A 21,793-nucleotide genomic window follows, 5' to 3' on the forward strand; every position below is an offset into this window, starting at 1 on the left:
GACGGCTGATCGCAGAATAGAGAACTGTCTGAAGGGCTCAAAATGGCACCGGCACAAAAGGGTAGATGAAACAGAAAGGCCAGACTGCAGACAGAGAAGAGGGATGGAGGGAGAGATTTATGGAGAGAAATCCGCAAATGAGGAGAAAGGGAGTCACAGAGAACGATTTTGAATGAGATTAGAGGGAGGCAGAGCTGGAGAGAGAGAGCAAATGAGAGAGACAGAGAGAATGAGAGAGACCGAGAGAATGAGAGAGACCGAGAGAATGGGAGACCGAGAGAATGAGAGATACCGAGAGAATGAGAGAGACAGAGAGAATGAGAGAGACAGAGAGAATGAGAGAGACAGAGAGAATGAGAGAGACAGAGAGAATGAGAGAGACAGAGTGGATGAGAGAGAGACAGAGATAATGAGAGAGAGACAGAGATAATGAGAGAGACAGGGAGGATGAGAGAGACAGGGAGGATGAGAGAGACAGAGAGGATGAGAGAGACAGAGAGGATGAGAGAGACAGAGAGGATGAGAGAGACAGAGAGAATGAGAGAGACCGAGAGAATGAGAGAGGATGAGAGAGACCGAGAGAATGAGAGAGACACAGAATGAGAGAGGCAGAGAGAATGAGAGAGACCGAGAGAATGAGAGAGACCGAGAGAATGAGAGAATGAGAGAGACACAGAATGAGAGAGACAGAGAGAATGAGAGAGACAGAGAGGATGAGAGACAGAGAGAATGAGAGAGACCGATTGAATGAGAGAGGCCGAGAGAATGAGAGAGACCGAGAGAATGAGAGAGACCGAGAGAATGAGAGAGACCGAGAGAATGAGAGAGACCGAGAGAATGAGAGAGACAGAGAGACAGAGAGGATGAGAGAGACAGAGAGGATGAGAGCGACAGAGAGGATGAGAGAGACAGAGAGGATGAGAGAGACAGAGAGGATGAGAGAGACAGAGAGACAGAGAGGATGAGAGAGGGTAAATTGAGCATCACATGCTGCATATGGGTCTCTTAATTAACTGTGCTAAAAGCTTTCTTATTAGGACTGATGCTCTACAGTGGAGGGAGGAAGAGAAAACACTCTCTTTCAGCTGCCCGCCGAGCCTAGCCTCAGAGACACAGAGACAGGGAATAAGGAGGAGTTTACTGTAAATGTTGTCCTAGGTGTGAAAGAAGAAAAGTTTGGGGCCATCTGATAATGTGAGTTAATCTCACATACTTTCTCTCTTCGCTCTGTATTCATAATTGTTGTTATTCCCCCACTCCGCTGCTCTCTCTCTCTCTCTCTCCTCTCCCCTCTCTCTCCACTGCCAGTGAATAGATGTTATGTGCAGCACCGTGTTAAAAGTCCAGTCACATCGCACCGTGTCTGTGCGAGAGAGTATGTGTGTGTCCAATCATTTCAGGTTACTGCGTCTCCGCTGTCTCCAATGACTGATTCACATGAAATCAGAGTGACTAACAAATGGACACACACTGTATTGTATTCTCCGTTTATGTACTCGAACACATCTTTGCCAAAACAGTATAGGATTTTCCTTTCTCTAATGCCTTTGGGAACAATAAAAGGCTAAATGGAGAGAGTGGAAGAGGAAGGCAGGCAGAAGGGAAACGGGCTGTGATGCTTCAATGCAATTTTAATAATAGAATAAGCTAATAAACACAGAGCAATACAACCGGCTCATCTTTACATTTTACTGCTGACTGGGGACTGTTGGCAGTCTCTTGGTGGCTGTTCTGCATCCAGCACCCACACATCATACCCATAATTCATACACTGACAGATGGCCTAATTCAGCCGATCACAACATTATCACATTCATGTATTCACAATCACATGAAGCTCCAGAAGACCCACGTGGGAAGAAAAGATGCAAGCGTACACAGCATCTGATCACACATTCCGAGCACGCACACGCACACACACACACACACACGCTCAACAAATACAAAAGCAATAATCCTCAAAATCACATTCATAATACCCTCTTTCTCTCTCTCTCTCACACACACACACACACACACACACACACACACACACACACACACACACACACACACACACACACACACACACACACACACACACACACACACACACACACACACACACACACACACACACACACACACACACACACACGTTAGCGAGGGATTGGGCATGCTTGTGTTTGCCTTAGGATTGACCAGTGTCCCTTCCCTGTCACTCGTTGAGTTGAGCCTAATTGAACCGTTGCTCAGGCTGACAGTAATTCCTGCTTCCAACCTATCCTCCAATGAGTTCATGACCCCTCCCCTCCTCTCTTCCCTGTCATCTCCCTCACCCTTTCCCTTCCCACCTCCATTTCCCCCATCCCTCACTAAATGATAAATTGAGAGGCAGAGATGAGGGGATGGTGTGTACAGAATAGTTGAAGAGCGAGAGGGAGGAACACACTGAGCCGTACACACACACACACACACACACACTCTCACACAACTATAAACCTACATAAATGTAGCATTATTCACACAGAGATTTCACACACCCATATGTGAATGTTATTCACACTTCAGCAAGGTCTCTCTCATACTTCCCGCTGCTCAGGAAGGGTGTTATCACAGCTGTTTCTCCTCACACATCCCGACAGTCCAATGTGCGACGCGGGGTCTACGTTTTTGCATCCATTTGAATGTTAATCCTCCAACGTGCTCACCGTTCCTCACCCAGCATGACCCCATTCCCCATAGGTGCGTAGGCTAAATGCTGTTGAGCGTATAAAAGAGGTGTATGAAGGGCGTTTATGTGCATTTTACGTTCTACTAAAATCCCTGAAGCATAAAAAGGACAATACCTATGTGATGAGATTCGGATTGTTGCTGTATCCCGGCTTCTTCTGCTCTCACATCAATGGCTTCCCCCAGAGCTCCGTGTGTGGTATTACTACAGGGTGTTAGAACGGACACCTGGAGAGTTTACACTGTAAATCAGGGTTGGGGTCAATTCCAATTCAAAACACTCGACTCTGGAAGTGAACGTAAAGCTTCAGTTGTTTTAAATGAATAGCTTCTCCTTTTCAGTTTATTGATTCACCACTGACAATACATTTATTTTTTTTTCTTCAATTATTCAATTGGAGTTTTAGTTTACTTGACTGACATTTCAAATTGACCCCAACCCTGCTTTAAATACAACCGACAGATACTGTGCATGTTGATTCATGAATGGATGGATAGATGGTCAAATTATTCCATAGTACTTATTCAGATTGTTCTGCTTTTCGTCATTCGCTAATCATAGCAACACGTCAAGTTGTCACGGTAACCGGTGACCCTTTCGTCAAGTTCAAGTGTTGTTGAACACGACTGTGCGTCATTGTTACTGTATCTATGGCATAGGGCTGTGCCACGCCCTCACGCATGGCTTTTTCTGTTTTCTTCACAGAGAGTCACTGTGAAAGGCTGAGGCTACAGTGGAGCATCAAACGACAGGTGTGACTGAAGAGGCATTTCAACCCCTCTGATCAACACAGAGAGGAATCTGTCTCTACTGGCGTCAGGACAGGTCGACCTAAAAAAAGATTGTCAAAAGTTTCAAGAACGCTACCCTCAAAGAAGCAAGGCTGACGATATCAAGTCCTTGAATGGGACTATCATGTCTTATGATTGGCCTCAGTTCATTTGTTTTCAAATACCAAAGCCTAATAATGGGTGACATGGTTTAATGCTCGCAATGTTGTTAGTTCAAGAACACTTGAACTAACAAGAAGACTAATATATTTGGTGGGATTCAGTTTTGGTAAAGGAACTGAGGCATAGAATCGAATCGAATAGAATAGAATAGGGCAACAGGATCTTAGGCTAAACCTACTTTTAATCTTTTTAGATCCGTCAAAATATTCAGTCTCCTTAGTATATTCCATCCCATTCTGCCCAGCTCTGGGAGGGAAACGGATAAGATGATGTGGACTCCGCTCCGATTGGGATATGGCTTTGAGATCAGACATTCCGGGAATCGAAGCGAGGGCTCTACTGAGATAGAGCGCACTCTGTTACTCCCACAGCCAGCAGCATTTTCTCTGAAGGATTTTTTTCTTGGGAAAATCCAAGCCCACACCAAGGCCTAAGGCAAGTGTACAGTAGGGCTGCCTGGGAGTAGTCGGAATCCTAGCGGTGGACTGGATCTATTTATCCACTGCACCAGGACCCACAGGCTCCAGGGGAGACAGACTCACAGCTCCAGCTTGGACAAGACGAGGTGAGAGAGCTGTGTTCGCATCATCTCCACTAACAATTAGCCATGGATTTAATTAGCACTATCTCGCTACCACAAATCTGTATAATTTACAACACAAAGGGGCCTTTTTTATTCAAAGTAACACATTTAGATAGCACATCAGCCTGTAATAGACTAACCGATTGATGAATTGTGTTGTGGTTTCCTGATCGGTGCAATAGTAATTAGTGTACGGGACTGGAAGAGATGCTGAATGTTATTATCCAGTGTTTGTTTATTGGGAGGGTTTGTCAGAGAGAGGGTTTCCGGGGCTTTTTCTCTTTTAGGTATTCATCATCTGAAGGAGAAAGGGACAGTAAGACTGGATTAAAGAAGCACCGCCGTAGACCAGAGAGAGAGAGAGAGAGAGAGAGAGAGAGACAGAACGAGAGGGAGAGAAAGAGAGAGAGAGAGAGAGAGAGAGAGAGGTATGGGAAGAGAGGAGCGAATAGTGCACTGGTCACACACCAAAGGATGCATAGAAATGTGCAGAGAGAGGGAGAGGAAGAGGGACGGATGAAATGGGAGAATCAAAGGGAGACGAGGAGTAGGCGATAAAAAGAGCCACTTACTCATCAAACAGAGAGAATGAAGGATTAAGACATGTTTTGATATAAGTACATAGACGTGCAGGGAGAGGAAGAAGGAACTTTGTGAATAGCAAGAGTAGGGGAGAGAGGGAAGAGGTTGTGAAACAGGGCAGCATGGTGAAACAGAGGGAGAGAGAGAGAGAGAGAGAGAGAGAGAGAGAGAGAGAACCAGGGAGAAATTGTGACTCAATCAGCCACCTCATTGCTCACGCAGGGCACGTGCAGGAGAGGAGTGTGACAAGGAAGGCAGAGGGAGGAAAGGAAAGAGAGAGAGAAACGGTGTCTTCAATTAGACATGTTACACAAACCTCTCTCTTTAATATTGCACATTAGAACATTGGCTTGAATCCTCCCCACACATGCATAAACAGCGGCAAATATGTGCATGCAGTAGTAGACACACATACAGTGGAGGCTTGCAGGAGGACTTATAGGAGGACGGGCTCATTGTAAATGGCTGGAGTGGAATTAATGGAATGGAGTAAAACATGTGGTTTCCATATGTTTGATGTGTTTGATACCGTTCCGTTGAGTCCATTCCAGCCATTACAATGAGCCCGTCCTGCTATATTTCCTCCCACCAGCCTCTGACATACACACACACACACAGGTCATTTCCTGTGTAATGTGTATGTCTATTTTATCTCTACACTGGGCAGTGTACTGTATGCCAACAGAGCTGGGGAGGGAGGATGAGCAGGAGGAGGGGGTGGCTTATAGCCTCAACAGATGATACAGGCTGTCTCAGGTTCTGCCTGGCCTCTGCACGTCCAGTTCAACCGCTCCAAACCACCACCATGCTCAAACTGAGAAGCAGGGCCAGAGTGACGGCAACAAACAACTATTTAATGTACAGTAATCCATCTAAAAGATATATTCTGCCCCCATCCGACCATTACTCAGTGTTAGCTAACACCCCCCTCCCCCCCTCCTGTCCTGAAATCTAAATAGTGGATTTGATTTATTAATGGGTATTCTCTGCTTTTAATTTCTACTTTGGTTAAAAGTGTTGCTAACTCAACTAATAAAAAATGGACTCCCGGATGTACTCCCGGAATATAAGTATGTTAGACGGAAAGAGAGATAGAGTCAGAGAGAGAGAGGAAGAGAAATTGAGAGTTTTAAATCTAGTGTCTTTCCTGTAATTGCCAAATAACATAAGTGGATAAAAGAAAGTTCATGCATAGATATTGAGTTTTCTAAAAACCTGTGTTTGTGCAGTATTGCCTTATAAGCAAATGGAATCTATAGCAGGTTGTGTGTGTGTCCACTACAGTACTTCTAGTCTGGCTGGGAAATGCAATAACAGAGAGAGTGAAGTGCCAACATGGCAAAACGTCCATGATGATGGAGCACCTCTTTCAATTCAGATCGAACAGCCAACCTGGACATATCACAGTCAGGAATTCACTGAGTTCGTCAGCACCAGAAATCACATGCACCATTTCATATTCATATATTCCTATTTTATATCATCTGATGTATTTGTTATTCGCCTCTGCTCATGTGTCAGAGTGGCCCTCCACTCCATGCGGCAGCATTGTGCTGCGCGGGGGGGGGGGGGGGGGGCAACGACTCCTCTGTTAATGCTTACAGGATTTGCTTTTAATCTGGGGTTCCTGGGGTAGAGACATGGAGCCAAATGACTTCATAGAGCAGCAGTAACAGCAGAGGCAGAGACAGTAGTAACAGCAGCAGAGACAGTAGTAACAGCAGCAGCAGCAGTGACAGTAGTAACAGCAGCGGGCAGAGACAGTAGTAACAGCAGCAGCAGCGACAGTAGTAACAGCAGCAGCAGAGACAGTAGTAACAGCAGCAGCAGAGACAGTAGTAACAGCAGCAGAGACAGTAGTAACAGCAGCAGCAGTGACAGTAGTAACAGCAGCGGGCAGAGACAGTAGTAACAGCAGCAGCAGAGACAGTAGTAACAGCAGCAGCAGAGACAGTAGTAACAGCAGCAGCAGAGACAGTAGTAACAGCAGCAGAGACAGTAGTAACAGCAGCAGCAGAGACAGTAGAAACAGCAGCAGCAGAGACAGTAGAAACAGCAGCAGCAGTGACAGTAGTAACAGCAGCAGCAGAGACAGTAGTAACAGCAGCAGCAGAGACAGTAGTAACAGCAGCAGCAGAGACAGTAGTAACAGCAGCAGCAGAGACAGTAGAAACAGCAGCAGCAGTGACAGTAGTAACAGCAGCAGCAGTGACAGTAGTAACAGCAGCAGCAGAGACAGTAGTAACAGCGGCAGCAGAGACAGTAGAAACAGCAGCAGCAGTGACAGTAGTAACAGCAGCAGCAGCAACAGTAGTAACAGCAGCAGCAGAGACAGTAGTAACAGCAGCAGCAGCAACAGTAGTAACAGCAGCAGCAACAGTAGTAACAGCAGCAGCAGAGACAGTAGTAACAGCAGCAGCAGAGACAGTAGTAACAGCAGCAGCAGAGACAGTAGTAACAGCAGCAGCAGCGACAGTGGTAGCAACAGCAGCAGCAGCAACAGTAGTAACAGCAGCAGCAGTGACAGTAGTAACAGCAGCAGCAGCAACATTAGTAACAGCAGCAGCAGAGACAGTAGTAACAGCAGCAGCAGAGACAGTAGTAACAGCAGCAGCAGAGACAGTAGTAACAGCAGCAGATACAGTAGTAACAGCAGCAGCAGAGACAGTAGTAACAGCAGAGGCAGAGACAGTAGTAACAGCAGCAGTGACAGTAGTAACAGCAGCATCAGCAGTGACAGTAGTAACAGCAGCATCAGCAGAGACAGTAGTAACAGCAGCAGCGACAGTAGTAACAGCAGCAGCAGCGACAGTAGTAACAGCAGCAGAGACAGTAGTAACAGCAGCATCAGCAGTGACAGTAGTAACAGCAGAGACAGTAGTAACAGCAGAGACAGTAGTAACAGCAGCATCAGCAGTGACAGTAGTAACAGCAGAGACAGTAGTAACAGCAGTGACAGTAGTAACAGCAGCAGTGACAGTAGTAACAGCAGCAGCAGCGACAGTAGTAACAGCAGCAGCGACAGTAGTACAGCAGCAGCAGCAACAGTAGTAACAGCAGCAGCAGAGACAGTAGTAACAGCAGCTGCAGAGACAGTAGTAACAGCAGCGACAGTAGTAACAGCAGTGACAGTAGTAACAGCAGCAGTGACAGTAGTAACAGCAGCAGCAGCAACAGTAGTAACAGCAGCTGCAGAGACAGTAGTAACAGCAGCGACAGTAGTAACAGCAGCAGCGACAGTAGTACAGCAGCAGCAGCAGTGACAGTAGTACAGCAGCAGCGACAGTAGTACAGCAGCAGCAGCAGTGACAGTAGTAACAGCAGCAGCGACAGTAGTAACAGCAGCAGCAGCAACAGTAGTAACAGCAGCAGCAGCAACAGTAGTAACAGCAGCAGCAGAGACAGTAGTAACAGCAGCAGCAGAGACAGTAGTAACAGCAGCAGCAGAGACAGTAGTAACAGCAGCAGCAGCGACAGTGGTAGCAACAGCAGCAGCAGCAACAGTAGTAACAGCAGCAGCAGTGACAGTAGTAACAGCAGAGACAGTAGTAACAGCAGCAGCAGCGACAGTAGTAACAGCAGCAGCAGCAACAGTAGTAACAGCAGCAGCAGAGACAGTAGTAACAGCAGAGACAGTAGTAACAGCAGCAGCAGCGACAGTAGTAACAGCAGCAGCGACAGTAGTAACAGCAGCAGCAGAGACAGTAGTAACAGCAGCAGCAGTGACAGTAGTAACAGCAGCAGCGACAGTAGTAACAGCAGCAGCAGCAACAGTAGTAACAGCAGCAGCAGAGACAGTAGTAACAGCAGCAGCAGAGACAGTAGTAACAGCAGCAGCAGTGACAGTAGTAACAGCAGCTGCAGAGACAGTAGTAACAGCAGCAACAGTAGTAACAGCAGCAGCAACAGTAGTAACAGCAGCAGCAGTGACCGTAGTAACAGCAGCAGCAGAGACAGTAGTAACAGCAGCAGCAGCAACAGTAGTAGCAGCAGCAGCAGTGACAGTAGTAACAGCAGCAGCAACATTAGTAACAGCAGCAGCAGAGACAGTAGTAACAGCAGCAGCAGAGACAGTAGTAACAGCAGCAGCAGAGACAGTAGTAACAGCAGCAGATACAGTAGTAACAGCAGCAGCAGAGACAGTAGTAACAGCAGAGGCAGAGACAGTAGTAACAGCAGCAGTGACAGTAGTAACAGCAGCAGTGACAGTAGTAACAGCAGCAGAGACAGTAGTAACAGCAGCAGCAGTGACAGTAGTAACAGCAGCAGAGACAGTAGTAACAGCAGCAGCAGAGACAGTAGAAACAGCAGCAGCGACAGTAGTAACAGCAGCAGAGACAGTAGTAACAGCAGCAGTGACAGTAGTAACAGCAGCAGCAGCGACAGTAGTAACAGCAGCAGCGACAGTAGTACAGCAGCAGCAGCAACAGTAGTAACAGCAGCAGCAGAGACAGTAGTAACAGCAGCTGCAGAGACAGTAGTAACAGCAGCGACAGTAGTAACAGCAGTGACAGTAGTAACAGCAGCAGTGACAGTAGTAACAGCAGCAGCAGCAACAGTAGTAACAGCAGCTGCAGAGACAGTAGTAACAGCAGCGACAGTAGTAACAGCAGCAGCGACAGTAGTACAGCAGCAGCAGCAGTGACAGTAGTACAGCAGCAGCGACAGTAGTACAGCAGCAGCAGCAGTGACAGTAGTAACAGCAGCAGCGACAGTAGTAACAGCAGCAGCAGCAACAGTAGTAACAGCAGCAGCAGCAACAGTAGTAACAGCAGCAGCAGAGACAGTAGTAACAGCAGCAGCAGAGACAGTAGTAACAGCAGCAGCAGAGACAGTAGTAACAGCAGCAGCAGCGACAGTGGTAGCAACAGCAGCAGCAGCAACAGTAGTAACAGCAGCAGCAGTGACAGTAGTAACAGCAGAGACAGTAGTAACAGCAGCAGCAGCGACAGTAGTAACAGCAGCAGCAGCAACAGTAGTAACAGCAGCAGCAGAGACAGTAGTAACAGCAGAGACAGTAGTAACAGCAGCAGCAGCGACAGTAGTAACAGCAGCAGCGACAGTAGTAACAGCAGCAGCAGAGACAGTAGTAACAGCAGCAGCAGTGACAGTAGTAACAGCAGCAGCGACAGTAGTAACAGCAGCAGCAGCAACAGTAGTAACAGCAGCAGCAGAGACAGTAGTAACAGCAGCAGCAGAGACAGTAGTAACAGCAGCAGCAGTGACAGTAGTAACAGCAGCTGCAGAGACAGTAGTAACAGCAGCAACAGTAGTAACAGCAGCAGCAACAGTAGTAACAGCAGCAGCAGTGACCGTAGTAACAGCAGCAGCAGAGACAGTAGTAACAGCAGCAGCAGCAACAGTAGTAGCAGCAGCAGCAGTGACAGTAGTAACAGCAGCAGCAACATTAGTAACAGCAGCAGCAGAGACAGTAGTAACAGCAGCAGCAGAGACAGTAGTAACAGCAGCAGCAGAGACAGTAGTAACAGCAGCAGATACAGTAGTAACAGCAGCAGCAGAGACAGTAGTAACAGCAGAGGCAGAGACAGTAGTAACAGCAGCAGTGACAGTAATAACAGCAGCAGTGACAGTAGTAACAGCAGCAGAGACAGTAGTAACAGCAGCAGCAGTGACAGTAGTAACAGCAGCAGAGACAGTAGTAACAGCAGCAGCAGAGACAGTAGAAACAGCAGCAGCGACAGTAGTAACAGCAGCAGAGACAGTAGTAACAGCAGCAGTGACAGTAGTAACAGCAGCAGCAGAGACAGTAGTAACAGCAGAGACAGTAGTAACAGCAGCATCAGCAGTGACAGTAGTAACAGCAGAGACAGTAGTAACAGCAGCATCAGCAGTGACAGTAGTAACAGCAGCATCAGCAGTGACAGTAGTAACAGCAGCATCAGCAGAGACAGTAGTAACAGCAGCAGCGACAGTAGTAACAGCAGCAGCAGCGACAGTAGTAACAGCAGCAGAGACAGTAGTAACAGCAGCATCAGCAGTGACAGTAGTAACAGCAGAGACAGTAGTAACAGCAGAGACAGTAGTAACAGCAGCATCAGCAGTGACAGTAGTAACAGCAGAGACAGTAGTAACAGCAGTGACAGTAGTAACAGCAGCAGTGACAGTAGTAACAGCAGCAGCAGCGACAGTAGTAACAGCAGCAGCGACAGTAGTACAGCAGCAGCAGCAACAGTAGTAACAGCAGCAGCAGAGACAGTAGTAACAGCAGCTGCAGAGACAGTAGTAACAGCAGCGACAGTAGTAACAGCAGTGACAGTAGTAACAGCAGCAGTGACAGTAGTAACAGCAGCAGCAGCAACAGTAGTAACAGCAGCTGCAGAGACAGTAGTAACAGCAGCGACAGTAGTAACAGCAGCAGCGACAGTAGTACAGCAGCAGCAGCAGTGACAGTAGTACAGCAGCAGCGACAGTAGTACAGCAGCAGCAGCAGTGACAGTAGTAACAGCAGCAGCGACAGTAGTAACAGCAGCAGCAGCAACAGTAGTAACAGCAGCAGCAGCAACAGTAGTAACAGCAGCAGCAGAGACAGTAGTAACAGCAGCAGCAGAGACAGTAGTAACAGCAGCAGCAGAGACAGTAGTAACAGCAGCAGCAGCGACAGTGGTAGCAACAGCAGCAGCAGCAACAGTAGTAACAGCAGCAGCAGTGACAGTAGTAACAGCAGAGACAGTAGTAACAGCAGCAGCAGCGACAGTAGTAACAGCAGCAGCAGCAACAGTAGTAACAGCAGCAGCAGAGACAGTAGTAACAGCAGAGACAGTAGTAACAGCAGCAGCAGCGACAGTAGTAACAGCAGCAGCGACAGTAGTAACAGCAGCAGCAGAGACAGTAGTAACAGCAGCAGCAGTGACAGTAGTAACAGCAGCAGCGACAGTAGTAACAGCAGCAGCAGCAACAGTAGTAACAGCAGCAGCAGAGACAGTAGTAACAGCAGCAGCAGAGACAGTAGTAACAGCAGCAGCAGTGACAGTAGTAACAGCAGCTGCAGAGACAGTAGTAACAGCAGCAACAGTAGTAACAGCAGCAGCAACAGTAGTAACAGCAGCAGCAGTGACCGTAGTAACAGCAGCAGCAGAGACAGTAGTAACAGCAGCAGCAGCAACAGTAGTAGCAGCAGCAGCAGTGACAGTAGTAACAGCAGCAGCAACATTAGTAACAGCAGCAGCAGAGACAGTAGTAACAGCAGCAGCAGAGACAGTAGTAACAGCAGCAGCAGAGACAGTAGTAACAGCAGCAGATACAGTAGTAACAGCAGCAGCAGAGACAGTAGTAACAGCAGAGGCAGAGACAGTAGTAACAGCAGCAGTGACAGTAGTAACAGCAGCAGTGACAGTAGTAACAGCAGCAGAGACAGTAGTAACAGCAGCAGCAGTGACAGTAGTAACAGCAGCAGAGACAGTAGTAACAGCAGCAGCAGAGACAGTAGAAACAGCAGCAGCGACAGTAGTAACAGCAGCAGAGACAGTAGTAACAGCAGCAGTGACAGTAGTAACAGCAGCAGCAGAGACAGTAGAAACAGCAGCAGCAGTGACAGTAGTAACAGCAGCAGCAGAGACAGTAGTAACAGCAGCAGAGACAGTAGTAACAGCAGCAGCAGAGACAGTAGTAACAGCAGCAGAGACAGTAGTAACAGCAGCAGTGACAGTAGTAACAGCAGCAGCAGAGACAGTAGTAACAGCAGCAGCAGTGACAGTAGTAACAGCAGCAGCAGTGACAGTAGTAACAGCAGCAGTGACAGTAGTAACAGCAGCAGCAGAGACAGTAGTAACAGCAGCAGCAGTGACAGTAGTAACAGCAGCAGCAGTGACAGTAGTAACAGCAGCAGCAGAGACAGTAGTAACAGCAGCAGCAGAGACAGTAGTAACAGCAGCAGCAGAGACAGTAGTAACAGCAGCAGCAGAGACAGTAGTAACAGCAGCAGCAGAGACAGTAGTAACAGCAGCAGCAGAGACAGTAGGAACAGCAACAGCAGCAACAGTGACAGTAGTAACAGCAGCAACAGTGACAGTAGTAACAGCAGCAGCAGCGACAGTGGTAGCAACAGCAGCATCAGAGACAGTAGTAACAGCAGCAACAGCGACAGTAGTAACAGCAGCAGCAGTGACAGTAGTAACAGCAGCAGCAGAGACAGTAGTAACAGCAGCAGCAGAGACAGTAGTAACAGCAGCAACAGTGACAGTAGTAACAGCAGCAGCAGAGACAGTAGTAACAGCAGCAGCAGTGACAGTAGTAACAGCAGCAGCAGAGACAGTAGTAACAGCAGCAGCAGAGACAGTAGTAACAGCAGCAGCAGAGACAGTAGTAACAGCAGCATCAGCAGCGAGTCGGGAAAAATGGCCACAAGATGGATGCTGTCTCAGATCCCAGGTGGAACATGCATAGTGGTGTAGTGCTCACATCAAGGCACTTATCCTCAATGGCTCATGGGTAACATTCTAATCCGACATTCACGGCTGTTACTGAAACGTTCACAGAAATCATGTCGTACTGTCACTGGGAGATTTGACTTAAGAGTTGAATGTGCGTGCGTATCTCATGTTTGGATTAGGCACTAAGGGACAGTATTCAGATGAAAGGTAAGATATGGTAACAGTACCGTCTGCAAGTTACTTTGATTTTAAGCATCTGCTCGGAGTTTATAAATTGAGTGGATTAGGTACGTCCATGTAGTTATCTATAAATTGATGTGTGCATCTTTCAAGCCATTAATAATGATATATTTTAAATGTATTTAATACAATCATGTGTTTTTGTAGAGTCACGTTCATTTGTAGACTACAGGACATTTTGAAGGCAGCTGATTCAGATTTACTAGCAGTAGCATCAGTTCAGAACTAATGACTCTGAAGAGGCCCAGGGTCTTTTCCAGACAAGCAATGAGGCTCACTGATTGGACTCTGCTGACTCAAGCACAATGAATGGGGTTCTAATAGTTTCTCTCTCACAGAAAATACTATATACACTGTACATTACTGCCAAAGACAAGGCCTTGCAGAATGGTTCATTCATCCTATATTGAGATGCATACAAACAATAATCTACGGGCATTCGATTTTGGGGAGTTGATAGTACAAGGATGACTGAATCGGGACGTATTGTAGCATAGCAAAAGTATATGGGGAATGTTTTTTTCTTCTCAGCCTTCTCTGTTTTGACCATCCTTTGATTTATTTATTTCCTTCATCACCTTGGCCATCTCTTGTTTGCATCACGCCTTCCTCTGCACCAATCCCTAAATTTGAAATTAGATTCAAGGACATGGGCATGTAAGATAAGCTTCGTGCCAGTATTATCTCCACTCTGCCATCAATCGAGGGGATTTCCCGATACACTGCCATCGTCTTTGGTTATCATTCCCAGATTTTCCTTATCATGAATATGTGGATGTGAGTGCTGCTAGATATGGTTTCTGTGGTGGATATCATGGTGAAGATAGCAACAGTCAATGCGCTCATTCTAGAACTGCTCTCTCTCTCTCTCCTTCCTCTCTCCCTCCTATGTCTCTCTCTCTCTCTTTCTGTCTCCCTCCTCTCTCTCTCCTATGTGTGTCTGTCTCTCTCTCTCCTCTGTCTCTCCTTTTTCTGTCTCTCTCTCTCTCTCTCGCTCTCTCTCTCTGTCTCTCTCCCTCCCTCTGTCTCTCTCCCTCCCTCTCTCTCTCTCTCTCCCTCCCTCTGTCTCTCTCTCTCCCTCCCTCTGTCTCTCTCTCCCTCCCTCTGTCTCTCTCTCTCCCTCCCTCTGTCTCTCTCTCTCTCTCCCTCCCTCTCTCTCTCTCTCCCTCCCTCCCTCTGTCTCTCTCTCTACCTCCCTCTGTCTGTCTCTCTTTCTCTCCCTCCCTCTGTCTCTCTCTCCCTCTGTCTCTCTCCCTCCCTCCCTCCCTCACTCGTTCTCTCTGTCTCTCTCGTTCCCTCTCTCCCTCCTCTCTGTCTCTCTCGTTCTCTCTATGTAAATTGATCCGGCTGTCCTCTCCATCTTGCTCCAGTTCCAGTATTGGAAAATGTAGGGCTGTTTTGTGTACTGTACCCTGCCTTAGGCGACTGCCTGTCTGGCCAGCCCATTTCCACACAAACACCCTCCCCATTCCCTTCACGCAGCCCCACATTGCCTGACGTCTCCCGAATACAGATGACTGTAACTTTGACTGCAGCAACGTGTGGGGACACATGCAGTACGTGTCGTGTACAGCTTGGCTCATGCTCACACACGTCTATAGACATCTGTGACTGTACACTGCCACACAGCGTGTACCCCTACAATTATACACAGACACACACAGTCTCTCACAACCTTAATGCATCTGCACCGTAGCTGTAAATTAGGTAATTTTCTGTGGATTGGACCAGCCCTGAAAGCATAAGCCAAATGAGTAACCATGGAATGAACAAACTAATGTAACTGTAGGAAGTGCTTAAGATAGATAAACTAGGTGCCATTCTTTCTGACGCCTGCTTAATCCACCCAATCACAACTCAATATGTTCCCCTAATCCCTCCCACTCTCTCTGCCACATCAATCAATCTTGCCTTTAAAGGGACTGACCCAAATACACTCTTATTTGCACAGCTGCTCAGACTCAAAAATACACACAGCGACTCGCTCTACACTGCCACAAACACATACTGTACACACACACAAACACATACTGTACACTCATGCTCACACACACAAACACATACTGTACACTCATGCTTACACACACACACACACACACACACACACACACACACACACAGAATAGTTCATGTAAAAATTGTGGGATGTTCTGTTTACACAATCTGCTTGGCCAGTGCGCTCTGGAAGAATTCAAACAAATACACTAGTGTATATGTTATAGGGCCAGGAGATGTCCCTGAACATGTGGTCAGACCAGCAATAACAGGCCCTAGTTATTGGATTTAACCAGGCCCGGTTCTTTCAGTAGACAGATCACAAAACTGTATGGATTGTGTTGTAATTTCCCTTTACTGTCTGACTCAATTTCTCAAAATGATTTGATATATTTGATATATTTCATTGTTTCTTTTACTGAAAGAAAAATACTCTCCAACTCCTGCTGGAAGCAGATTACAATACTGCCACTTCACCATGACAAGGGGATTGAAGTCGAGATATTAAAAGGGATTATAATACTGTAGCAGTTCAATTTCCATGTGACCATGAATCATTTGTTGGATATGGTTTAGGCAGAATTAAATAAGGTTACATTGTCAAGCTTGTTATATCCTGGCAATTTGAAGTGATTTTGGAATTTCAATGAAACCTTCTTAGTAATCTGGTCACTTGAGCGGATTGTTAACTAAAACCTGTCTCCTTTTCATTCTTTCCAGGGCTGAAGGAGCTGGCCTGATTTGAGCTCTTCATTAGGATTCAAGCAGCTAAGACGTTGAGACCGAGAGGAAGGGAAGTTGAGACCGAGAGGAAGGGAAGTCGATTATCAGCACCATGGCGCCGGAGGGAGTGGCCGAGCTGCGCGATTGGCTGTTCCTGCTGATGCTCTGCCTGACTCTGTTGGCCGAGGTGCTGGAGGTTGCTGCAGCCACAGGGTACGATGAGGAGGAAGACTTGGTGTGCCCCTCTGTCTGCCGATGTGATGAGGACTTCATCTACTGCAACGACCGTGGCCTGAGCTCTATCCCCCCTCTGCCCCCCTCTGCCACTGTGCTCTACCTTCAGAACAACCACATAGACAACGCCGGGCTCCCCACCTCCCTGGAGCGACACCTAACGGTCCGAGTGGTCTACCTGTACGATAACGAGCTGGATGACTTCCCCATGCACCTGCCCCCTTCCCTCCGGGAGCTGCACCTGCAGGACAACAACATCCGTACGCTTCCCCGCTCCACCCTGGCCCGCATGCCTCTACTGGAGAAGCTGCACCTGGACGACAACTCTGTCTCCACCGTCAGCATCGAAGACAAGGCCTTCGTTGACAACCCGCGGCTGCGTCTGCTCTTCCTGTCTCGTAACCACCTGTCCAGCATCCCCTCTGGGCTCCCGGCCTCTCTGGAGGAGCTGAGGCTGGACGACAACCGCATCTCCACCATCCCCACCCACGCCTTCCGCGGCCTCTCCTCCCTGCGACGCCTCGTCCTGGACGGAAACCTCCTGGCCAATCAGCGCATCGCAGACGACACCTTCTCCCGCCTCTCCAATTTGACAGAGCTTTCGCTGGTGCGTAACTCCCTCCTGACACCGCCACTCAACCTGCCCAGCGCCCACTTGCAACGTCTCTCCCTGCAGGACAATGCTCTGATCCACATGCCCCGTGGCTCCTTGGACGGCATGAGGAGGCTCCAAAGACTAGACCTGTCTGGCAACAACCTGACCACCCTGCCTCGGGGCCTGTTCAAAGACCTGGACAGCCTGGGACAACTGCTGGTGCGGGGGAATCCCTGGCACTGTGGCTGTAACCTGCGCTGGCTACATGACTGGCTGCACGCTAGGGGTAACTCCATCACGGTGAGGGGCCTCACCTGCCAGGCGCCCGAAAAGGTTAGAGACATGACCCTCAAGGACCTGACCAGCCAGATGGAGGAGTGCGAAGTCACAGGGGTAGTGTCTGCCGGGGCCGGGGCTGGAGCCACAGGCAGTGGGACCAGAGACAGAGTGGGTGGAGTAGGAGGAGTTGCCGCTAGCTCCACCACCCTTTCCCCTCCACAGGGCTCCCTCTTCACCCTGCGCTCCAAGCGGCCCGGCCTGGGGCTACCAGACTCTGGTCTAGACTACACCCTGGGTAGCAGTGGAGTAGGTAAGAGCCTGGCCCTGAATGTCAAGCCCCTGGCCCACGACAGCATTCGTGTCACCTGGAGCGTGGCCCAGCCCACCTCCTCCTTCAGACTCAGCTGGCTGCGGCTGGGCACCAGTGCTGCCATGGGCTCCATCACAGAGACCCTGGTGAGAGGAGACCGCAGAGAGTACCTGCTCACCTCCCTGCAACCCCGCTCCAGCTACATCATCTGCATGGTGCCCCTGGCGGCCAGCTCCGGGGGTAAAGGAGCCATGGCAGGCGGAGACTCTGACTCAGATGAAGCTCCAGTGTGCGCTAAAGCTGAGACGTCAGACCCCAGTCAGCCAGATGTGGGCCAGGAGGACAACCAGGACTCGGAACACATGGCTACTCTGCCTCTGGCTGGGATCATTGGAGGAGCTACTGTCATCGTTTCTCTGGCCCTCATATTCGCCATCTTCTGCTGGTACGGGCATCGGGCCGGACGCCTGTCTTCTCGTGATCAATACAGCCGTGGCAGCTCCAGGAAGAGCAAGCACTACGATGACTACATTGAGTCAGGCACAAAGAAGGACACCACCATCCTGGAGATCCGAGGCCCAGGGTTCCAGATGACGCCCATGGTTACCCACCAGCCGCCCAAGCCCCTCCGGGAGGATTACATCATCCACACTATATTCCCCTCCAATGGCACCGGCCTCTACAAAGGTGCCCACCAAGTGTCCAATGCAGGGTATGGCACCAACCGTGGCTATAGAGAAAGAGGGATCCCAGATATAGACTACTGTTACACGTGATCGACCTGGCCCGTTCCACACTGTTCTAGATGTACTGTATGGATACTGTATTTTGTCCGCATGGGTTCTTCTGAAGAGCCACTTCGTGCCTTCCTCTTCTAGTCTCCCATTCCAACTAAGCCAGCGGTTCACTGCACTGACACTATTTGAATAATTGGCTGGGGGGCCTGCAGGAAACAGCTAGCTGGTACACAAGCAGCAGGAGCGAACGAACGGCCCATTACAGGTGTTCATACGGACTGCTTCTTCACACACTTAGTAATGATCAGTGGATGTTTTCCTTCACTGCTCCCTCTCTCAGTGAGACAAGTGAGAAGAATGTGCCCTCTGTGTTGAGACTGCAGGATATTGTCACTTACAGATCAGTTCCATTCCAGGTCTTACGTTTGGCAAGCCACACCAAGATGGAAGGTTCAAAAGTCCTGAAAGGGTCAGAGAGACAAACTTCTTAGATACGCATCACTTGCCCACTGGCCATATTTTGCCCTCTTGTCTCGTCCGTTTAAAATGCCTCAACTATCCTGTGGTGCCCAGTGTGTCCTATCAGTTACCTGAAGACAGGGCTCTGTAAAAGCTGTGAATAGTTCTCTTTCAAACAGCCCACATAACCGCTTGTCTTAAAGCAGACTAGTTGTGGCCTGGTCCAGTGGTTCCACCGGGTGAGGGTTGTGTCAGGGGTGAGGGTCTTGTCAGGGGTGAGGGTCCTTGATGATATCCTTGATGACTTTCGCAAGTTAACGGAACAATGCATTGAGTTCAATTGCAGCCCAGGCTTGTAGACACTTTACTTAGATAGACATCCACTGGACTGTGTTTGGAGAAGTCATTGTTCCCTGCGTGTTTCTTTGATCAGTCCCTCATTGCTACCCTTATTTATTGGTTGGGGGGGGGGGGGGGACTCACACTGGACCTGGACTTTTGTGATTGGGAAGTTACTCCTTCTTTCTTTTTTTTGAACAAGAAGAAGATACAAAACAACTCTTGAGGTCCAACTGATGGTTAAAATTTTCTTGACTGCACCAGCTTGAATGTTTATGTACACCTTTTTAATGAAACTATCTGCAGCAAAAGAGACATTGTCCGATTACAGTGCAGAAGTTGGTTAATAAGAGCCCCCCCGAGACTGACAAATCACTCCTTTGAGACATAAGAGTCCAACCTCCATTCTCCCTCTTGTGCCTGTGTACTTATCCGGTTACCTTAGAAGGTGGTGGTATTCGGGTGAGAAGGGGAGCCTCCCTCACTAGATGGCATTCTGTGTTGTTCCCCAGTGGGCCCGATTCCCAACAGGACAGAGGACTTCTGTGGAGCATCCTGTGGACAGACACAGCATTCATGTAAACGGGAATCGGGAAAATGAGTGTGTAAACAGCGAGATATATCAGGTAGATGATCAAAACCGTAACACTGTGGACCTGCACTGTGGGAGGGGGTGAGGGAGGTGGAGGATCTGAGGTGGGGGTGAGACGAACAGTGGGGTGAGTTCTATTTTACTTTGTGTAGGCACTAGTGATAGTCCTCAACTCAGTCCACTTCTCCTTCCAAGTAGCACTACAAATGTAAATGAATCAGCACTTACAGCAACGTAACAGGGAGGGAGGAGGGCAGAGAAATAGACCTTGAGAGACACAGAGGAAAGGCGAGAGACAGATTCAGATGCAGAAGACGGCACAGAAATGATGCCTCTGGAACGATGGGGTTCATCCGTGCATAAACCTATTTGTCATAGCCTGCTACTCCACATTGCTGTAATATTTTCCATTGCTTGTTAATCACTTTACGGTTTCCAAGGTGGAAACGAATCGTGCTTCCTTGGCTGTTCTGTCTGATAGGATTTCATAGTAGGCCGACTGTCAGGCAATATGTCTGAGGAGTGTTCATTTTATTTTAAATACAACATGTGAAACTGGAACAACCAACACTGTTGGTGGCAGGTTTATATTTTGGAAAATGTTGATAGAAATTAGAGCAATTTAATGTTATTCATTTTATGCTGTTAACATGACAATCACTCAGTTCCACTTTGAGATATCATCCACACCTGTCTCTACAGGAAAAACTAAAATACTGAGCCTTTTAAAAAAAAGTGTACAATTTTTTTTGTGGTAGTGTCCCTGTTAAGTGTACACCTGCTTAGAGATCCATTCTTACAGAGGGGTCACAGTTAAAGTATAAATCGATCACATTACAGCAACAACGTTGCCATTTCACCTCATGCAAGAGTACAAAGAACTGTTAAAATATTGTTTTCCTGATCTGAAAGTAGCCACACATTGGGTTATTAGTGAGGGGAAGAATCATATCACAGCTTACATACAGAAAGCAGGCATATTTCACTGTTCATTCCCCGTCGCCTCTATTACTCCACCACTCTCCTATAAAACACATTGTATTTCTTTGGTGTGCAAGTATTGTTCCTAGTTGAGCTTGCATGCCTAGATGTGTATGTTTGGGCAAAATTGAGAGAGAGAGAAAGTACCATTTCCATTTTAGCCGACACTTTTATACATTTTCATATTGGTCCCCTGTGGGAATCAAACCCACAACCATGGTGTTACCAACTGAGCTACACAGAACCTTAGTAGGTATGCAGATTGTGTGCATCGCCGTAAGAGCAGGCAGCACTTGCGGTCATTTTGTTTAGTTATTTTGACCATCTGCATATTTTACTGCTCCTGCTGACTGGACCAGCAGTTGGTGTGTGTGTGTGTGTGTGTGTGTGTGTGTGTGTGTGTGTGTGTGTGTGTGTGTGTGTGTGTGTGTGTGTGTGTGTGTGTGTGTCAGATCGTGTGGCTCCTGAAGAATCAGAGGAGCAGTTGTTCCACCTGCAGCCCATTAACACAGACGTCTCCTCACCTTGTTTGCCGAGTCGGTGTTTCTGTCAAGAGAATATACTTCTGCTGTCTGTGCTCAGACCGATGCGAACCGCACAATAACAGAGAGCGCAAACGGGGTCAGCTTGGGAGTTGTCACCCAGCACACTTTTTTTAAGCTTTCCGGGTGAAATGGTGCTCTCATCATAATCATCATTATCATCCTTTTATTGCACATTTAAATCCACATTCAGCGCGCCCTCTTCATGCCCCTTTCCCTTCGTGGAGTGCCCATCACCCAACCCACACAGGAGGTGGATAGCCTTTGGTATGCTGAGTGGATCCAGGTTTCAGGCGCCAACAAACACAAGGGTCCGTGGTTTGATGGTTTAAGAATCCGAGCAAGGAATTATTTGACTGTTATCAGTAGTGTGCTTTCTGTTCTTTTCTTTTGGTCTGCCCTTCCATATTTTCCCTGTGTACTTTTTGTAGGTTGCTGCTTTTGAAACATCCTCCTTTGTTGGACTCTGTGTTATACTGAGGAACAATGAACTATTTTGTATAAAGATGTCTCTTTTCTATGTGAGTAAAGGAGACATGCAAAGCC

At 48.0% G+C, this 21,793-nt stretch overlaps 1 protein-coding gene across 2 annotated transcripts in view; it reads left to right on the top strand.

The window, feature by feature from the left end:
• LOC110534006 (leucine-rich repeat transmembrane protein FLRT1) overlaps positions 1-21,793 on the top strand; it is a 38,783-nt gene extending 16,990 nt beyond the window's left edge. The window contains exons 1-2 of one of the 2 annotated variants that reach the window (XM_090186766.1): positions 3,396-4,231; positions 16,177-21,793. In XM_090186766.1, the coding sequence (XP_090042892.1) occupies positions 16,292-18,373 (2,082 nt within the window). In that variant the 5' untranslated portion in view covers positions 3,396-4,231; positions 16,177-16,291 and the 3' untranslated portion in view covers positions 18,374-21,793. Of the gene's footprint in view, positions 1-3,395; positions 4,232-16,176 lie in introns of those variants that run through there. The other variant, XM_021618625.3, reaches the window with a different exon arrangement.

Source organism: Oncorhynchus mykiss, chromosome 10, assembly GCF_057628025.1.
Source record: "Oncorhynchus mykiss isolate SJ-2025 chromosome 10, ASM5762802v1, whole genome shotgun sequence".
Lineage (NCBI taxonomy): Eukaryota > Metazoa > Chordata > Actinopteri > Salmoniformes > Salmonidae > Oncorhynchus > Oncorhynchus mykiss.